We start from the raw sequence: 19,762 nt of genomic DNA on the forward strand, positions 1-19,762 counted from the left end.
ATTTTCAAAACCGTTTAGTAAATGTTAAAGGCAACCAGAATTAAATTAAGTGAAAGCAATGTTAGTGGAGTTATTAAAATGACAGAGTGCACAGCACGCAGGGTAGTACCATGTTGTTATATTTCATGTTTTCCCTCTTCTACTCTAAAAATCAGTTTTAGTTTGCCTTTACTTCACTAACACTTAACTAAGCAAAATGGTATAGTCTACACTAAAACCATCTTTTGAACTTTACACAGTAAGTTATGGTTGCTCGAGACAAAAATTGCTACTAAAGTCTAAAGGTGCTGAATAATATTTGTGTGATCTATTTCAGGATTAAATAAAAAATACATGTTTAACATGTAAAAAAAAAAAAAAAAAAAAAAGCGTTAAGTAATAGTAAGCACTGACAGCTAGAATTCTGCTTATGCATAGTGTTGCTTTTAGCCAATGTGGAATTTACATTAGGATGCTTTGCGCAGTCATATCCACAGCTGATGGTACTGAATATCTATTATTTGAAGTGGAACATCTGCCAGTTTGGAGGATAAAATAAGAAAATATCATTTGTAGTTATGATGACAAGTCGTTCCAAATCTTTAAAGCAACTAGGCTCTTTAAAGTAGCTGAAATTTCAGAGGTTGTAGACTGGCGAACTGCTGAACATATTTGTAACCTGTTCCTAACTGTTAATTATCACAGTAGCAACAATTGAAACAGTATTTTATTGTTCAAGGAAAGGAAAGAAAAAGCTCTCAAGAAAACTTGCTCTTACTGGCAACAACGTAACATATTTTAATACACATAAGCATCAAGATATGCATTACCTCCTACACCATAGGGTCTTAAATGATACCTTGCTGTTGGCTGTAAAACATGAATCACCCATGAGTTTCATGCACGAGTCTATATTCCATGTTTACTAAATAGAAAGGCTCCACGTTTATTAGCTCTTACTCTAAGCAAGGTATTAAGAAAAAAGAAACAGTACTGTTTGTCAGCTGGGACTGTCAGCATAGCCCTCATCCAATTCAGAACAGCACGGGGGGACTTCCAGCCAATTTCAATGAGGCTAACAGCCATGGCTCCTTCTGACAACACCAGAAAGGAAGAGTAAGAGCTCTGAAGTTACACAAACTTAGTTATAAAGATGTAGGAGGGAATCTGAGAAACAAGAACATGATTTTTGTTGTTAGATAAGATTGTTACCTAAATGATCACATAGACAAATTAATTTTCACACCAACTCATTAATCAGAAAGGCATTTCAACTAAAACAAGCTTTATTTCGCCAATAAACAAATTTCTTTGGATTCCGTATAAGTGACAAGATCCCTGAGTAGGAAAAAGAGGAATTGAACTACAGTAACAATCTGTCACTATCAGAGAAAACTTTCTTAGATATTTAATAAATAAGTAACAGGCGGCAGCAGATAAAAAAAAAAAAGTCAAGCATCACAACCACCTGAATGCCTTCTGCAGTGGCAGAGCCCAGCTCGGCCGGGAAGCGCCAAGTTAGCACGCTGCTGTGTGCCTCGGGACTCGCACACTCCCAACACGCGGGATCCAGGCTGTATTAGGTAGAGCTCCATGGCTACGTTCGCTAATCAATTTCAGATAACAGTACCGTGTAATCATAATTAGCCATAAAGCAGGAATTCATTTAGTGGACAGTCTTCATAATGGTATCATGCACATTAATACTATACATAAGTAGAATTCTTAAAGCCTCATCAATCAGAGCAGTCGTTAACCACTGCACCTTCTTGGAGGGCCCTCAGCAAGGCCACCTCCTTCAGTCTGACCTGTCACTAAGACAGCAGCACAAATCAAACTGTGAGTTGTGCAAGCACGAATGCCAAATACAGAAACACCACGGGGACCACTTGGAAAACTGTTTACGCTGGAACAGTGGCAAGTAAAGTCCCAGTACTGCTGTACTTTATTTAAGAGAACAGAAAACAGGGGTCTTTGAGCTTTGGAAACTCAAGGCAACTCCCTAAACCTCACCCTTCCACTTGAGGCCAGAACCTCGCTGCCCTGCAGACTGACTTCAGCACCTGAAGCTCTCACGTTCGAATAAAATAAACGCTTTTCCGTGGAAAACCAGGCAGCAGCTGGCACTCCCGTGCTTTAAAGCGCTCCGCCTGCCCTAGAGCGATGCTACAGCAGCAGCAGCAGCAGCTCCCGCTCCCCTCACCCAGCCCCGCAGCCCCCGGGGCCGCCCGCTGCGCGGCGTGAGGCGAGGCGAGGGGAAGGGCAGGGAGCGGGGAGCCGCGGGGCGGCCCCGGGGCCGAGCCGAGAGGTCAGACCTGAGCGCTTCGAGCGAGCCCGCAGCTCCAGCATCTTCCAGCTGACATCGGCCATGTGGGCCGCCGCCGCCGCGGCCGCCGCCATCCCGCCGCGCTGCGCCGCTCCCCGCGGCCCGGCGCCCCGTTACCCGCGGCGGCCGTAAAGCCGCCCGGGCCGCTGTCGCGAAACTGTCGCGAGGCGGCGGCGCCGCCGCCGGTCCCGCCCCGGTGCCGCCGTAAAGCGCTGCGTGCGGCGGGCAGTGCCGCGCAATGGGGGGCGGCCGCCGTGTGTCGGGGCCGGGCGCGGCCCTGCTGCTGCTGCTGGCGGTGCTGGCGGCGGGCCCGGCGCGGCCCGGCCAGGCGCTGCAGAATGTCACGGCGCAGCTCTTCGGCGCCGAGGCCCACGGCACCCTGGCGGCGTTCGGCGACTTCAACTCGGACAAGCAGACCGACCTGTTCGTGCTGCGCGGCGGTGAGCGCCGGGTGCCGGGGGTGGCCGCGGGGCTCGGGGCCCGTGTCGGGAGGGGCAGCGGTCGGCCCTTGCCTCGGCCCCTCGGGGCTCTTTCGGGGCCGGGGCTGCCCGTGGGGTTGCCCCCGAGGCGTTCCCGGCACGGAGGGGCCGGTGCGCGGTGGCAGCGGAGCGGGGCGTTGTGTAGGAGGGGTGTGTACCTTCATGGCTGCCTTTGTGGGATGAGGGGAGGTAAAGGCATCGCCTGGCTGAGCGGAGGGTTTTGCTCCTCCAGACCTTCTGCTTCCTCAGTATGTTGGAAGTAGAGAGGAAGCGCGCTTCGTGCTTGTGTGGAGCATGGGTTAGGTGTTAGTCTGCTGTGGGCATTGCTGAATTCAGAGGAGAGCAGCCGCGCATGAGGCTGTCGGCTTGTCAGCGGCTGGGGGTCTCTGCTCAGGTTGGGGAGAGGACACCAGTGGGAGCAAACCAGAGGTCAGCACTGTCTGTGGACATCAGATGTGGATTGTATCTTAAAAGGCTGACAAGCAGAGAAACTCATACTTCTTGCCTGTTGAACCCACTGCTTTCTACTCGTATGTGATACTCTTCCAATAGTCAGTCCATCAGGGCAGTCAGTAATTCACCTTTTGCTGCTCACTGGGGAATGTTCAAAACGTTTGAGGTATCCTGACCACAAAACTTCTAAGCTACTGAGTTGTTGTTTGTGTGGAAACTGTGCCCTTTTCCTCACCCTTCTCTGTACTTTTTTTCCCCTTTCTTCTGTGCTGTTTTTGAAATGTGAGGATGACAACTGCAAACAGCTTTTAGGATACGTACACTGAGGATTGATGTGCCATACTGCTTTCAGTTTTCTGCTCGTCAGATAATTTCCAGTAGTCTGTTTGTTTTGATTGCTGATGAGCCTGAGCCAAAATCTTCATAAATCCATCTTTAGAGACCATAAAATCTCAATTCAGAGAAGCGTAATTAACTTGGAGCCTGCTAAGTGTAAGGATTGATCTGCTTCATCAGCATCATTACTTTACCACGTAGATGATAAAAAGGCAGGTAAAAAAACTAGTGTGTGAAATCAGAATTGTAGGTTTTAGCAGTCAACCTACGTCTTTATTATCAAAAGCTTTACCAGCCAGCAAGCTTCTTCAGCTTACTGCATGCCAGCTTTTCCAATCATCTGTGAAGGTACAGTGCAACCCTGGCTGCATTAGCTTGCCAGATGGGACTGCACTAGTTGCCTCTATCCATTTGGAAAGGGTTTATTTTCATTTACTCATCTGTTGGTGTATTCTCCTTTGCAAATACGTTTATGGCAGTTATTTTCCTCTTTCATACCCAAAAAGTTTCTGTTCTGATATTTCACAGCTGTGAAATTTGCCGCAGAGCAAAGCCCTTGAAGTATGCTATGGTAGCTCAAGTTTGGAGCTGGAGAATTATTTTCACTTAGGCAACCTATGGATAGGGATGCTCCAGGTGACTTTCTTAGAGAATGCAGAAAAACATAATAAAGGATTAGTAAATAAAAATACAATTCTATTTCTTCAGCTGTGAAGTATGATTTTAATTGCAGAAGTGTATATGAATTATGATTTTTTTTGACTGAAAAAAAAAATTATAGTTTAAGAATTTTTTTTCTTCCCCCAAAACAATTCTATGTGCAACAGGAAATACGGGCTTCTATTTAGATTATACTGTAGTACCTGAATGACAGTGGCTTGTATCAGTGCCTCGAAATGAGGAAGTGCTGTGTGGAACCGGGTTACTCCGGTGGCTTTCTTGTCAGCGGGCTTGGGAGAGCAGCATCAGATCCTGCCATGTCAGAGACAGTATTATAAGAGTTCTTTAAGTCAGCTTTTACGATTTAAATGTTTGTGTAGAACCAATGCCTATTACTTTTTCACATGTGACATTTACTAATCTAGCATGGGAAGTTCTGTTTCAAACCATGTGGCAGCGATAGCAAAGAGAAGTTTAACACTAAGCCCCTAAGAATAGTCTTGATATCAGCATCCATTTGATGCTAATGGATTATGTCAATGATACAGTTAGATTTATACTGTTATACTGAAGAAGTGTCCCTTTTGCTTCCTTTCTAATGAGGAGGAAGTGTGTGTATTTTTGCTGTTATGAGGAATGACCGTTTGTAACACAACACTTAGGTGCTTTATATATAAAAATAACACTATGTTCCTTAACCATGAGGGGTTATTCGTTGTCTTACTTGTTTTTGCAGGGAATGAGTTGATTATCTTTTTGGCTGACCAAAAGGAACCTTACTTTAAGCCCCGTGTTAAGTTACCAATGAAGTAAGTATTGACACTGCGTGGTGAAACAATCTAAGTGGTCGTTTTTCTTGAAAGGACATCTTCACAGTCAGCGGGAACAGGACTAGAACTGTCTGTGCTGTGGTCTGTTTGGCAATGTGGTTCAACTTGCCCTTAGAGCTCAAGTTCTTTGACAAGGAAGCTTCCAGAGTCATTTCTGATACATTTTTGTTTTGCCTTTGTGTGTGTGTGTGTGTGTGTGTGGTTCATATGACAGAATTTGTGGAATTTGTTATTTATGTAGTTAAGGTGTGACTTACCATCCCCTCGGGAAACTTAAGTACTTTGATTTTCTTTGTACTCAAATTCAGTTTTCATGCACATCTATAATTATATGCACATGGGGCCTCTTTTGTTTGTTTTTACTTCTAGATCTCTAGGTGTTGTCATAACCAGTGTAGTTCCTGGAGATTATGATGGTGACTCACAAATGGATGTCCTCCTGACTACCCGGACACAAAGTCATGGCAGAGATGAACTTTCATTGTTTATTTTCTGGGGCCATAACCAAACATTAGGTAAGTTGCTGAGGCTGCTTACTAATAAGACTGTTAGACTTCTTAATAATTCCGAGGATTTTCTGAAGGTTTTAAGTTATGTTACAGTGTGGAGATTATTTTAATTGTAAAAACAATGATTAGCAGCTATTCAGCTTCATACCTATACATTATTTTGCTGTTAATCTATATTCAATAATTAACATAAGAAAATAAAACTAAGACTTTTGCTTAGATATCATGCAACAGGCAATACCAAACAATATTACAGCTTGACAGTGAGCTACTTCTTGTGGCTTTCCCATTATGCATGTGAGCTTCACCAAGATTATCCCACGAGACGGCCTAATTTGAATTTAAATAGTGCTAAGAGCCTGGATATGAAGTTCATAGTATAAATTTTCAAAATGTCACACACAAACTTACTAACTGTAATATCAGGGTTGGTATTCCAATTAAATGAAAATTCTTTAAAGACAGAGATACTGAAATAGACTTGGGAAAAGAGATTGTAGATTCTCTCACTGAAAGTTTTCAAGAGCCTTAGACAACCATCTTGCATTGGTGTTCTAGGTGTCTAGCAGTGTTCTGATTGTATCTTAGGATAGAGTCATGGGTGACAGGACCTCTTGAAGTCTCAAGTGTTTTCTGTTGACTTTGCTGGGAAAGCACTTTGGGAAAGGTTTAGAGTTTGAAGAAGAACAGAAAAGCAACATAAGATGATTATCTTAAGTCCACAATCTCATGTTCACAAGTCTTTCATCACAAGTCCACAAAACCTATTGAAAATAATCAATATTGCAGACAACTGTATTATAAAGTAGTTATAGATGAGGCAAGTGATGGCCTTAGATTGCATTGCTTCTGGCTTTATTCAGAGATGAAACAAGCAAACCAGGAAAGTGCATCGGATCACGAATTGAGAGAACAGGAGGTAGCTGTAATATTGTAAGAATATGAAGGACTTAACTGAAATTATGCTGTCTTGCTTCTGAATAGACAAAAGTGGGTCTCAGAAAGCAGTCAGAGGTTAAAAATTCAGGAAATGGTTGGTATGTAGCAAGGCGACTGGAAAGGATGTGGTGCCTGCTTGGGTAATAGAAGTATTACCCTGCTCTTGATTTGTCATATCCTTTAAAATATGGGGACTGGAATGAAGACAAAGTAGAGAGATGAAGGAACTGATATGATGTGGCAAGGGGTTTGGACTGCAAGTAAAACTGAAGTCTGTGAGGTGATAACTTGATTAGGACTTAGAATTGTCATTTCCAATTTAGGTAGTCTACCTTTAATCCTTATTTCAAACACACAGTGTATATTGTTAGGAATATATTTTATTGTGACAAAACATTAGACAGATCTTCTGTGCAATGTTAAATTTTGAGTGTCTTCGTTCCAGCTATTTCACATTTCGTATGTGTATTGGATAGCGGTCACACACAAAAATACGTTTCATTATGATCTCTTTAGAATAATTTGTTGGATGTTTTTAGTGGAGAGAGAGGAGAAACTAGCTTCAGCATTTCAACTATTACTTGCGTTTCCTATCTGAAATTAAAAGCTTAAATTTATGCATAATCTCAGGAAACCATTTAGTTGTGCATGTTCAGTGATGGCTGATTTTATTTATTTTTATCATTACATAAGTAGAAGGATTGTACTTGTGAAATATGTTACTGTTTTAACATGTTGGTAAGTTAATCAAATGGCTATTTTCTGTTTTCAGATCTTAACCATAAAACTATGCTAAATAAGACCTTTCATGATGAGCCTCTAGTAATGGAGTAAGTATTGCTTGTCTTTTTAGAAAAAAGGTTTTATAACAGTGACTAACAGCTACTGGATGCATATATTTGAACACTAAAATTTCAAATATTCTCATTTTAAGTAGAGGGTGGCTTGTTTAATGTCAACTGGTCTAATAAAAGACATTGAAACATATCATCCATCTTTACAAATCTCGTATATTATATTAGCCTTGCAATAGTAAATAAGCTTTTATTTTTTTAAAATTGCATTACCTGGTGTTTTATGCAGAAAAAGAGCCATTTATTTTTTTGTTAATTTTGAAGGTAACAAGTCACCTTACTGGCTTATCAAAGTGAAAATATTTCTTCATTAAAATGACTGTAAAATATGTGTGTACATGTATTGTACATGTATTATATGCAGGGAGGGACGGGAGCAGGTATGTCAAGGGAAGGAGCAAATTTAGGCTCACTTTATGTAAAGCTGTTACTTCTTGTAAGCAGTGTACATTATGTTTTCAGTTTATATTTAAGCCCTATTTCCAATGTCAAATAAGCTGTGATTCTATTTGATTATGCTGCTGAGACCTCATCTTCCAGTGATGATGGAATTCTGTCTTCACTAAGCCTCTGCCATGCAGCATACATGTAGGCAAAAACTAGGTACATTTCTGGAAATTGGAGAATGTCTGTTTTAGAAGGGTGGAGGAGGTAAGAGACTTGAGTAAGAAGGTTTTGATCTGTTTTGCATCTTAAATCTGAAAAAAATCTTTAAGCAAAATAACTAGAATTATTATTCATGTTAAGTAACAAAAGTGACTTACACAGCTGCAAAATCAAATGAGTGGCAGAGTTCTGAATCTTCGAAGAAGCATACTACTATCAGCAGCTCAGGCAAGAGGCAAAACTTGGATAAGACTACACAGATGAAAATTAATCATTGCTTAGGGGGAAAATGCTAACCAAATACAGGAAAAGAGCAACCAGTTTTGTCTCCTGTAATGCGTAAGGTAATACTGAAACTGTTTTTCATTTTCAGCTTTAATGGTGACTTGATTCCTGACATCTTTGGTGTCACAAGCGATTCAAGTAAGCCACAGATATTTATAGGCGGGTAAGCTCAATATTTATTAGTGTCAATTTCGATAATTTATTCAGTCATCTGCTGCTGTTCTTATGAAAGAGACATGAGACTGGAACTGTGCATACACAAGTCTGCATCCCATGTGTGTCTTTAAGCATTCTATGACACTATGTAAAGGTGTTGAGCTTTTTAGCAAGGAAAGTATTTGGTTGGCTTATTAGTTTTCATAAAATGAAAAACTGATGAAAAATTTTCTTAAAATGAAAACTGCCGCAAAAGGTAGACAACTTTGAGTTGCAAAATAAGTACATGCAAGTGATGTTCTCTGTATTGCATCTTTTGTGTTAAGGAGTAGCTAGGGCCACTTTGCTGTCATTAAGAGTAGTCTGAGTTGGCTACAGTTTTATGTGATATGATTGCAATAAAGAGGACTAAGCTGCTAATCATGTCACTGCAATAAACTAAGTGATTCTAGAAAGCAGTAATACAACTGCCCTGCTGATGTGTATTGCGTATAGAGATTTTTCTGAGTGTATTAGCTAAAGCTCCTGAAAGTAATGTATTTGATTCAACCACTATGCCTTTCAAATTTTTTTCTTTTTTTATATTCAAATACGGTGCTAATAGGGAGGTTTGCTGGAAGTTCAGTTACTTTTAAAACAAACCAACAGTGTATGCCATTTTGTTTTGTCTGGGGTTTTCTTTGAGGGCTGGGGGGGTTGCTTGATTTGTTTGTTTTCTTATTTGTGTTAAATTAAATATATATTTTATCACCTGCTTGGGAAATGACAGCCTATTATCTATCCTAATGTGATAGCTTAATTCTTGTTCTGATTTTTACTAAATGACTGAAAATCAAGTCGCTTTACATGTAGTGGGCATGAGCTGCTTTAACAGCATGTGATTATGTCTGGTTTTGTTCATCTTAATTGATCTGAAAGTAGATTTCAAAAGTAATACCAATAGTAAAAGTACTTTTGGGAAGGGAGCAGTGTTTCGAATTTATAGTGGAAGTGAAGGCTCTAAACTTCACTTTGTGCATAGTGATGCTTTTCTGTACAAATAAAACTATTTTAGAAACCTAATAGAATCTAACCAAAGCCCATCCTCTATGAATCATCCTTTGCAAAACCTTTCAAACAGTTACTGTAGTCATTTAGTGTATCGTAAGCTAAGTAGTAATTTTCACTTAACATTAGGAGAATATGATTTATTTTAATTTTTAAAGGTATAATATTATGCTTAACAATCCATGAGTACTGATGAAATGTATTGTTATTTCTTCTTGCATTGCAGAAACTTCTCATGGCATGCTGCATTAGATACTCAAAGTAGCATGTATATACCGCACTCTCATGCATTTATAGATTTAAATAATGACTTCACAGCTGGTAAGTCATAAAAGTATTAAATACCTTCCTAAAATTATTCATGAATAAAATATTGTGTATTGTGTATTTTCTTCTAATATTTCAGTCAATGTCATGGACAGTTTTAAAGAGTTTGATCTAGAATGCTCTCTTCGGTGATTATGACCTTGTTACTTTTGATTTTTAATCTTTACCCGCATTTTGAATAATGCTTTTTATTCATTCTGGCAATCTTTTTTTTTTATCACACTTTTATTTTGGTCTGAATAATTGTTTGCCATCAAAGCATTGTTTCCTATTCTTAGTGATGCTGTACTCTAGTATTCAGTTTGCAACTGAATCAGGTGCTTTGCATTTTCCGCATCTTTAGTCTGAAATAGTTCTATATTTCGTTCAGAAGAGTATTTTCAACACTGGACTTACTTTGTTTCTTAAAGACTTCAATATAATTTAATTCCATTTTGTTATAGTTTATTCTATCACTGAGAAAATTGCATTTGAGACTTCTTATTCTATTATTATATGAGCAATCCTAAAAGCTATTTATAATTCAGTATTCACAAAAAATACTGAAGATTTTTCTTAAGGTTGATAAACTGTATTCTTGTTTTGTTGCTGGTGATTTTGTTTTGTTGTTTTTATCTGTTTTGGTGAAATACGCAATGCAGTTTAGCCTTCAAGTACAGTGGATCTATTTATCGCTTCCATACTTGGTTTGTATCTCAAAGCATATTTAAACATCCTGCTAAACTTCATTTATTTTCTTAAAACGCTAAATGGATTTTGAAATGCTTTCTCTTCTGATAGATATGCTTTATAAATCAACTTATATACGGTAGTTTTGGAAAGAAAGCTTATTTCCTTTTCCTTTTTAGTAGTGTGGGAGCGAGAGAGGAAAGAGCACATAAACTTAATTAATATGCCTTTCATTTCTATGGATTAAGTTAATTGCTTTAGCACATAGTCAAACTAATACTCATTTCTGGCACATTGCTGCATGAAGCTGTCAAGTGCAAATTCCGACTGGAAAATCAAGTATATGGTTGCTTATTATAATCAGTGTAATGTAATAACCAATTCTAAGGCACTTAGCCCTATACACCCTTTGGAGTTTTGGTTTAATGGCATGAGCAGAGTAGATGGCCAACCCAGGTAACTTTTTAACATGAATATATTGACATAAAAGCTCACAGGTAGGTAAAGGTAGGAACTCTAAGTTGTTTATGTAGATCAATCACAGTTTGAGCACTCTTGCTAAAATTGTTCAGTTTTCTGTGGCAGCTAAGTTGGTCTACAAAATGTCCAGAGAGTTCCTGTTAGTGCTGGTGATATATGGAGATGCCTCTGCAAAATAAAAAATAGTTGTCAGCATCTTTGTGGGGGAGTGCTGGGAGCTTTTATAGATTCACATCTATATTCGTATCTGGAAATGTGAATAGAAGCTTCTATAGAAGTGAACATTCCCACTCCAAGATGTTGACTTCTATTTACTTGTAAGAGCATGGGTATAACTCCTCAGGCTGGAATCTGTCTTATGTTAGAGCAGCCTAAAGAAAACTTCGAGGAAAATAATTCATTCTGAGAAGAATGCTGGAAAAAAAAATATCACCATAGAATTATTTTATTTAGAATAACTTTTTACTAGTAAGATGGGAATTGCAAGTTGTTTTGTGTGATCCCTGTGAAAACTAGACCAACTGTGAGTGATGCGTATGTTGCAGAGAAATAATGCCGTACCAGTGATATTTGATATTTTGTGGCTGACACGTTATTCCAGGACTGCCTGCTGCCAGAATGAAAAGCCACCGATCGTCTGGTCCTGTCCGTGCAATTATGGCACTTCTCTCTCATCCACTGTAGTGACTGCTCAAGAAATGTATTAGAGAGTGTGCATGGAGCATGATTCATTTTCACTTGAGTTATTAAACTGATCCAGGTCACAATCAAGTTTCAGGGTTGCCAGAGCCAGTGTAAGCACAGAGAGAACCTGATTCTTCTCTTTTAGTAGCAGCAGTTGTAGTCTGCCTGTAGCCACACATGAAATTGCACCTTGAAACTTACTGTGCCTCTTCCAAAAAATACCTGTTTGGTGTACTCACAGTGCCTCCTTTAATTTGTGTTAGGTTGTACAGGGTTTGGCAAATGACTCAGAAGGAGTCATAAAGCTATTCAGCTGTGTTCTGTTTTGTTTTGTTTTAAGTAAAAGCAGAATAACAAAAAAAAAACCCTGCCTACACAGTATTGGTAATACTGTGTTTCTAAATGCCGTCTGCCAAACACTGCTGAAATAGGTGCTGATATTGCTGTAGTACATACCTAACTGGTCCTGTGTCCCACTCTGTACAGTCTGTATAGACTTTGCAGTACATCTAAATGTCTCTCCTGTTTCATGAGCTCTGTTCCTGCTCTGCACAGTTGTGGCAGCCCAGGAGCATCATTGATGTTATATTACCTTTCAGCGGAGTCAGTGGAATCTGTTGTTGGTCGATTGAGATAGAGCTAATGAAAATGAGGTGATTCTTATGACAGTATTAACCTGCGCTACCATTCTTGAGTTGGGACAAAACTCATTAAGCATAGGTCCTTGTGCAGATTACAATCATAGTAATTAAGAGGGAGGTATTGGCAAGGATGCAGGGGTATAGTCTGCATGCTGAAATCCTGTTGTCCAAAAGACTTAATGTTATTATGACGTTTACTGCTGCTGTGGTGTTCTCTGGAAAAAATCAGAGTATTTACTCATTGGTAGTACCACTATTCATGAATATGAAGATACAGTTGTACCTAAAATGGATGCACTGATGTTTTGTTTTGTTTTAAATAAAAACCTCCAGAATGCCCCATTTTTTTTATTATTTTTTTAAGGCCTTTTTCTAATGTTCTTCAATGTTTTGGGGCTCTTTGTGTTCTGTAACAGATGCAGCCAATTCAGTGTTTTTTAGCTGGGCTATTTTTGGCAACTCCATTATTATAAACAGCTTAGGAGATTTGAAGTGTGCTTGACATTTTAAAAAAAAAAAAAAAAAAAGAGAGAGAAAAGGGGAAAAAGAAAAACCAAAAATCCTCTCTGAGCTAAGAATTTTTTTTTTTTGCTAGTTTCTTGTCTAATCCGTTTTCAACCTGCCAAGATATAAACCCTCAAAACAGAGCTTTTAATTGGCACGCTTCTCTGCTCTGGGTGAAATGAAGTTGAATTGTTATGATTTCTTTATATGAGAACGTGTTCATAAAGATGTTCTTAATCCCTGACAATGCTTCATGAAAGGCTAACTGTGTAAGGATTTTACAAATCCAGTAACAAGAACAAAGATAATACTAATCTTTCTTGGTGAGAATTAAACTAGGTTGTTTCAGATAGTAATGTTGCTGCTGTCTTAAAATAAAGCATCATGTAGATTTTTACAATTTTTAATTCAGTAAGTAAGTTTGAGTTAGGCTAGCAATCTTATATAATCCATGTAAAAATGTGCCGTATAAAATTTTTACTGAAGGGTCTGTTTGTGCTTTGTGGATAAGGAGAAAATAAATACCAAATTTCCAAGCGTCATCTCCATGTGTGTTCTGTACGTGTTGCTCTAGGGAGGAACTTAGAGTTCACAGAACGGTGGAGGTTGGAAGGGGTCTCTGGAAACTGTCTGGTCCAACCTTCCTGCTTAAAGTGGAGCTAGAGCCGTGCCTGGGGTCATGTGCAGTCATGTTTTGAACCTCTCTGAGGATGGAGACTATGCGGCCTCACTGGGCTGCACCTATGCACCTACATTCTCAAAAAGTAATTGTTGTAAATACTACATATTGCATGTTTTCAAAGCTGTATAGGAAGTTACGACAGTACTGATTTTTATCTCATAATCACACTTTACATACCTTCTTGACTCTAGGAAGTGATGCAAATTGCTAGTGTGATGTGCCCTGCTACATTAGCACACAAAATTTTATGCCTGTTGAGAAATGTTCTACCTCTTAGAATTTAAAAACAGTGAAATTATTACTGAACTTCAGATAAAAACAGTGAATACTTCTGTCCTTTGATAGGTATATCTGTGCGCATTTCAGTGTTATGGTTGAATTTTTAGTCAACAGTTCATTAGAGTTCCATCTCTTATACTTCAGTTAAAAGTAAAATATGAATTTGGGTGAAAAATGTTAAATTAACTGTGCGTTTACATAAAAAGCTTGATGGTTTCTCAACAATAAAACTGTAGATATTTAAAAATGACACAGTGTTGTTGAATTTGGAATTCCAAGTCTTAATGACTTCAGCAAGGAGGAAATAAGTATGTATAATTGCGACACTTTATATATGTAAATGGATGAGACACTGGCTGTATTTAAATATTCATTCACATGGCTTTTCTTCCTTTCCACCTGAATTGTACAGCTCTATTCCAGAACCCACTTCTTAATTGCCAAGGATCAGAACTTTCAACCCAGTCATTTAGGTCAGAATTGTACCTTACATCAATGCTGATGTTTGTTTATGCACCAAGATACACTGAAAGATGAGAGAAATGTGCTAAGCCTTGTTTGAAAGAGGTTACTAGGTGTCTAGTAATGCATAATCACACTTTGTTCTTAAGCTGTTAAAAAGAACTTAATATTGAAGCTAAAAATCATAGGCTTGTCTGAACAGGTTAACTTCAGATGTGTTTTATAGAGCAGGACAGTCTGAGGTGAGCATGTCCAAAGCAGACTCCTCAGGTAAGAGGCTTGCCTTAAAAATGTCATATCCTCCAACTGAAAGACTTATATCACATGACTTAGGAAGTATTTGAACAGGATTTAACTATTTAGACTTAGAGCAATGGGAGTAAAAAGTAACTTACCTTTGTATTCACTCAGTTTGAAGTAAATAGGAACTCGGTCTTTCTTGGAAATATGTATCAGATGTGTTAGGGGGTGGAGGTGGTACTGTTTTATTGAGTAAACACTATTCCCAACATGGTCATCATCCTGAAGATTTCACAGTTGAAATACCTGAATGTAAATATTGAGAGGAAGTGTTAAAATTGGAAACTGGGGCCAAGACTGGTTTAAAAAAAAAAAAAAAAAAAATTTTTGTTGTAATGTAAACTCTCATAGATGCATCAAAAGTGCTTTCTCGAAAGTTGAAATTCTTAGGCTAGTGATAATTTTGCTATGTTCCTTTTTCTTCTTCCTTACTGGGTATCTTGTTTTAATAATCAGTAATCATATTCAAATATCAGACGTTCTGTTAGGGCTAATGCTGTCTTCCCAAGCCAAAGTTGAAGTACTTTATTGGTAATACTTTTGTTACAGTAATTAACAATAAATCTGTCTTGACTTAGTTACAAGTCTGCTAAGAAATCAGGCCATAGTTCCGCAAATATTTCAAATAATAATAGTAATGTTTAAATGTATGAGACAAACTGCCTTGGGCTCTCAATCATACTGTCACTTTTTTCATAGTGACAGATGTATCATTGAGTGCTATGAAAAAATATCTAATGTATTAAATATTTTGTTCCTTATTGGGTTATGTGATTTGAAAGTTTTGGAAATACTGCTTTTGCAACCTGTCTCGTCTTGAATGCTAGCACATGGTGTGCATAATTGCAGATATTTTTGGAACTGTTTGCAGACAATGAAGGGAAATTCATAAATTTGATTTTGGGAAGAATAAAGTGGAAAAATCATTAGTCAGAAACAGCTTGCTGTAAGCTAATTGCTAGTCTCTTTACTGGTTTCTGATGGTTAATTTTCTTATGTTGTTTTGCTTTAGGAATCTAGAAACCTAATGTCCCAGAACACTTACAATGTGTTTTCTCTTTGATTCCCACGTAGTTTAAACCCATAAATGTAGGCGTTTTTTCTTGAAAACCAATCACTCAATCCACAGGTGTTTCTCTGTTGTAATCAACTACATCTTGATTCTGAAGACACTAATGCTTGATGTCAGACTCTCATTGAATTGTACTTTAATTTTGGTTGGCTTTTGATGGAAGCTGGTAACCTCTCTGCCTATAATATTATCATAAAAGCTACTGTTTTATGTAGTAGATCTGTGTTTATTCTCTGTCAAAATAACCAGGCTCATTATGTTTGTAAACAAATTATCTGGCCTTTTAAAACTTAGCTTGAGGGGTGTTTTAAAATAGAAGTGTGTGTATATACACAAATCTTTTGTCTTCATTTGAAGTCAAATTGTTCTTCATTTTTCTCTTTCCCAAAATAAATACTCAGTAATACCTGGTCACTGTTTCATTTTTAATTCCCTATATGTTTAAAGCTCAGATAACAAAGCTCACCTGAGAGTTTACAGCATATAATGGAGTCAAAAGATGTATTATAAAAGATACATGGGAAATCTCATTCTCAACAAACATGTATATAAATTTTTTGCTTTTTTAACTATTGTTACTATTCCCAAATTGGTTATCTCTATTACTTCACATGGTACTGAACACTGTGCAGGAACACAGGCAGTTCCAGCTCCCTTTCATAAGGTGAGCTCAGAGTTGTTTACTTCACTAGCTGTGTAATTCTCTTGATTCTGCTGGGATTGGTCTGCTTCTGCCATTGCTTCTTTTCCTAATCATAGCTTACGTCATGAATAGTATTAAAAGATAAGTAAGGATCTCTAGAGAAAAGAAACAGCCATTTCAACTTGTTTTACCTAATCCCTCTAAAAGATTCCTATCACCTCTGCTATCTGCTTAGCAGTTATTAAAATTGCTATAATGAAATATCTCAAAGGCTATTCCTTTTGGAGATTTTCATTATATACTGATAATATGATATTTTTATGGTAATCAATTTCAAACAGATGAAAAGTAAACTGGTTCTGACTCCAGTATTTTGTTGGGTAGGGAAGCATGGAACATGAAAATGTGTTCTGAAAATACTTTAATGCTGAATGTGGTCATTTTCCATCGCTTGAAACAACATCGTTGGTTTTATTATAAAAATAAATAGAATTTTCTGTCTGAGGACTCATGAGTGCTAAAAAGCAGAGGAATAGTCCAATGTGGTCTGCATATTCACATGCATAACTGTTTGGCATAAAACTAATTTAGAAGTTTTCTATTTAAATGATGCTTTTAAATCTGTACATATGTTGGTTGTTTTTTTTTTTTCTGCAGTCATTCTTAATAGTGAAAAGAGATTTAAATGCTTAATTATATTGTTTATAATTGTATATCATCTTTCTTATTTGCTGTTCTGGTAAATGTTTATTGCATTTGAAAAGAAAAAGATGAAAATTGAAAAGCAGAAATAATCACAGAATCACACAGACTTGTTGAGGTTGGAAGGGACCTCTGGAGTTCATCAGGTCTAGCCTCCCTGCCAAGCAGGGTCACCTAGACCACATCACATAGGAATCTAAAATCTCCTTTATTATAACCACACTTCATAAAGATTTGTAAACACAAATTAGCTTGTTTGGAACACACAAAGTGCTTTTGGTTTTGCTTAGATTTTTCACAGGATGAAGTGGCTAGAAGGAGTGGGTCCTGTAACTACTATTTCTTGTGACTAGCAACAGAAATTCACGACAACTAATTCGTAACTTCATTAGCATTGGTGGTTGTACTTCTATACATACTGTAAAAGCTAAATTATTTCAGATAAGCAGTAGATATATTACATGTTATTTAGTACACTGCTAATGCCAACTTGACCAGACAAATCTGAATAATAAATGATAAAAGGTTGCTGTACTTGAGTGGAACAACTTATGAATAGAGGCACTAAAGGTTTGGCTTCTTATTTCCTTGTAGTAAAGAAATAAGACTGGCTGTATATAGTGTTTTTGTATAAAGTTAGGTTTGTGCATATTGGAAGTGTGTGTAGGGACTAAAAAAAAAACAAAAATCTGTAATGTGGTGATATTTTCTATTTTTAAATTGAATTTACAGCAAAGACTTCTAGTTCAATACATTATTTACATATGCCAATACATACAAGCAGATGATCATATCCACAAGACTTCTGGTTAAATGTTGCACGTATTAGAAATGTGCAGTGCCACAACTAGTCTTCCACATAAATGAAAAATCTTTCAGACACAGTTGACATGCACACGTGCACGGTCTAATTGGTTAAAACCTTGTTTTGTAAGGAGAAAGCTCTGACTGCTCTTCATGCATTTTGATAGCACTTAAAAAAAAAAAAAAAGGGGGGGGGGGGGCTTTTTTCTTTATTAACTGAAGTTTCTGAAGGAAATGTGAAATCAAGCTATAACTTAAGAATATTGCTTATGCCCTGGTGGTTTCTGAAGATAACTATAGTTGCTGGAGGTTTTAATTTTGAAGTAAAGCCCTCTGACATTAAACAGAAAGGTCAAATCAGTTATTAGTGAAATGAACACTCTATCTATAAATAGTACTGGTTTTTATAACACTCAAAAGTGAAGGAAAAGAACAAGGTTAATTAAAAGTGAACTTGAAGCAGATTCTGTGTAGTTTGGCTTTGTTGTAATTTCTTAGTGGTGCTAATAAGTAAAATTAATGTTTAGAAGTAGGGTTTGGAATACTATCTGTTTAGTAAGCTTGTCTGAATTTTTCCAGTTGGGCTGAAGTCTTCTAAGCTGTCTCTCTAGCTCTGTGTTGAACTTTATCTAACGTTCAGTTATGCTTGCTGAGCCACTTGCACAAACTGAAGTGGGGGTAGAACTGGTTTAGAATTTGACAATTTGGGGCAACGTTTTTCATAGTGACCTAGCTCTTTTTTTAGTAAGAGTGAATGCTGAATTCAGCGTTTGGTATATGTATTTACTCTTGATTAGTGGTACTAGGGATTGGATAGCAGCATTTCATTACTAAGCCAACTAACTCAAATTAAAGAATAGCCAAATTTCCTCATCAAGTCACTTTTAAGGGAAAATGAGGCTGTGAGTAAAATGATAGCGTGATTTTGTGTCATAGCCTGTGTCAGACATCTTCTGTATTATGTATCTAGTATATACTTAGATTTGGTTTCAGTCTCATGGATTAAAATGCTGGGTAACCTCCTTGATTTTTTTCTTATTTCTAGGGTGTTGAACTTGGTTTATGAATTTTCCCATTACTTGTGTTGTTTTTGTTAACCATTGCCTGCTAAATCAAAAATAGCAGAACATTTATATGTGACACGTGTCACTTCGCATTTGTTCAAGAGAAACGTTTCCTGCCTAATGATGATGCTTTTTCATAGCTCTAGCCATTCAGTTAGGCTGTAAGCATTAAATTTTGGGAAGACTGACATGAGGACATTCCACTATCCCAGTTATTAAGGATTTTACTTACCTTTTCTACATCATGTCATAAATGAAGAAGTGCCCTTGCAGGCCTAGTCTGGTGGTCCATGCAACTGACCCAGTGTTCTCTATCTGGCAGTGGCAGTAGGAGAATGGCCAAACTGACTTTTTTTCTTCCTCTGTATCATTTTCAGTGTGTATCTCCAGAATCTATAATAGTCAGAGGGTTATACATACATGCCTACTGTTTTTAGCATCCATTTGTATACGTATGGTTTAGTGAAATTATCTGGAGAATCACTTTTATATTCTGTAAATGATAAAAAAAAAAAAAAATCTTGGGCTCAAGTTTATTTCATTTTATAACCTCAGGTTGTAAATAACTCACATTGTGCTGCCATTAGGTTTATAAGCATTTCAACAGAGCATATGGACCGGCACTTAATATGGTATCTGTGCTTTCAGAACTTACAGATCTATGTGCAAATGGTTTTGTTTTCTTCAGCTGAAACTGCTACCACAACTGCTTCCAAAAGGCAGTGGGCAGCATATCTTTGAAGTGACGTTTCCTTAGCGTTTGTAATACGAGATGCATTCCTTGTAGGAAAGAGGTGTTGAGTTTTCATGGCTCTGCTAGAAGCAAAACAAAATTGTTGCTGTTTTCAAGATAATTAGTGTATTAAAATACAACTTATAGAAATGAACTGTGTATCCCTTCATTGTCATGTCATCCGAGTACCGAGTACATATCTTAATGCATTTGTTGGTTCCATATATTCTCCTGCAGCCCTCCTATATTAAGGAAGG

At 37.8% G+C, this 19,762-nt stretch overlaps 2 protein-coding genes across 9 annotated transcripts in view; one reads left to right on the top strand and one right to left on the bottom strand.

The window, feature by feature from the left end:
- The window catches only part of PHKB (phosphorylase kinase regulatory subunit beta), a 77,660-nt gene extending 75,216 nt beyond the window's left edge, over positions 1-2,444 (bottom strand). For 3 of the 8 annotated variants that reach the window (XM_084533158.1, XM_084533151.1, XM_084533152.1), the window contains exon 1: positions 2,295-2,444. In XM_084533158.1, the coding sequence (XP_084389284.1) occupies positions 2,295-2,379 (85 nt within the window). In that variant the 5' untranslated portion in view covers positions 2,380-2,444. Of the gene's footprint in view, positions 1-973; positions 1,966-2,294 lie in introns of those variants that run through there. The other 5 variants (XM_084533155.1, XM_084533153.1, XM_084533156.1 and 2 more) reach the window with 3 other exon arrangements.
- Positions 2,445-2,515: 71 nt separating this feature from the next.
- The window catches only part of ITFG1 (integrin alpha FG-GAP repeat containing 1), a 73,104-nt gene continuing 55,857 nt past the window's right edge, over positions 2,516-19,762 (top strand). Inside the window, exons 1-6 of the mRNA XM_084533160.1 lie at positions 2,516-2,745; positions 4,970-5,042; positions 5,433-5,578; positions 7,284-7,341; positions 8,345-8,419; positions 9,686-9,780. Coding sequence (XP_084389286.1) covers positions 2,544-2,745; positions 4,970-5,042; positions 5,433-5,578; positions 7,284-7,341; positions 8,345-8,419; positions 9,686-9,780 — 649 coding nt within the window. The 5' untranslated portion in view covers positions 2,516-2,543. The remainder of the gene's footprint in view (positions 2,746-4,969; positions 5,043-5,432; positions 5,579-7,283; positions 7,342-8,344; positions 8,420-9,685; positions 9,781-19,762) is intronic.

Source organism: Aythya ferina, assembly GCF_964211825.1.
Source record: "Aythya ferina genome assembly, chromosome: 12".
Classification (NCBI taxonomy): domain Eukaryota; kingdom Metazoa; phylum Chordata; class Aves; order Anseriformes; family Anatidae; genus Aythya; species Aythya ferina.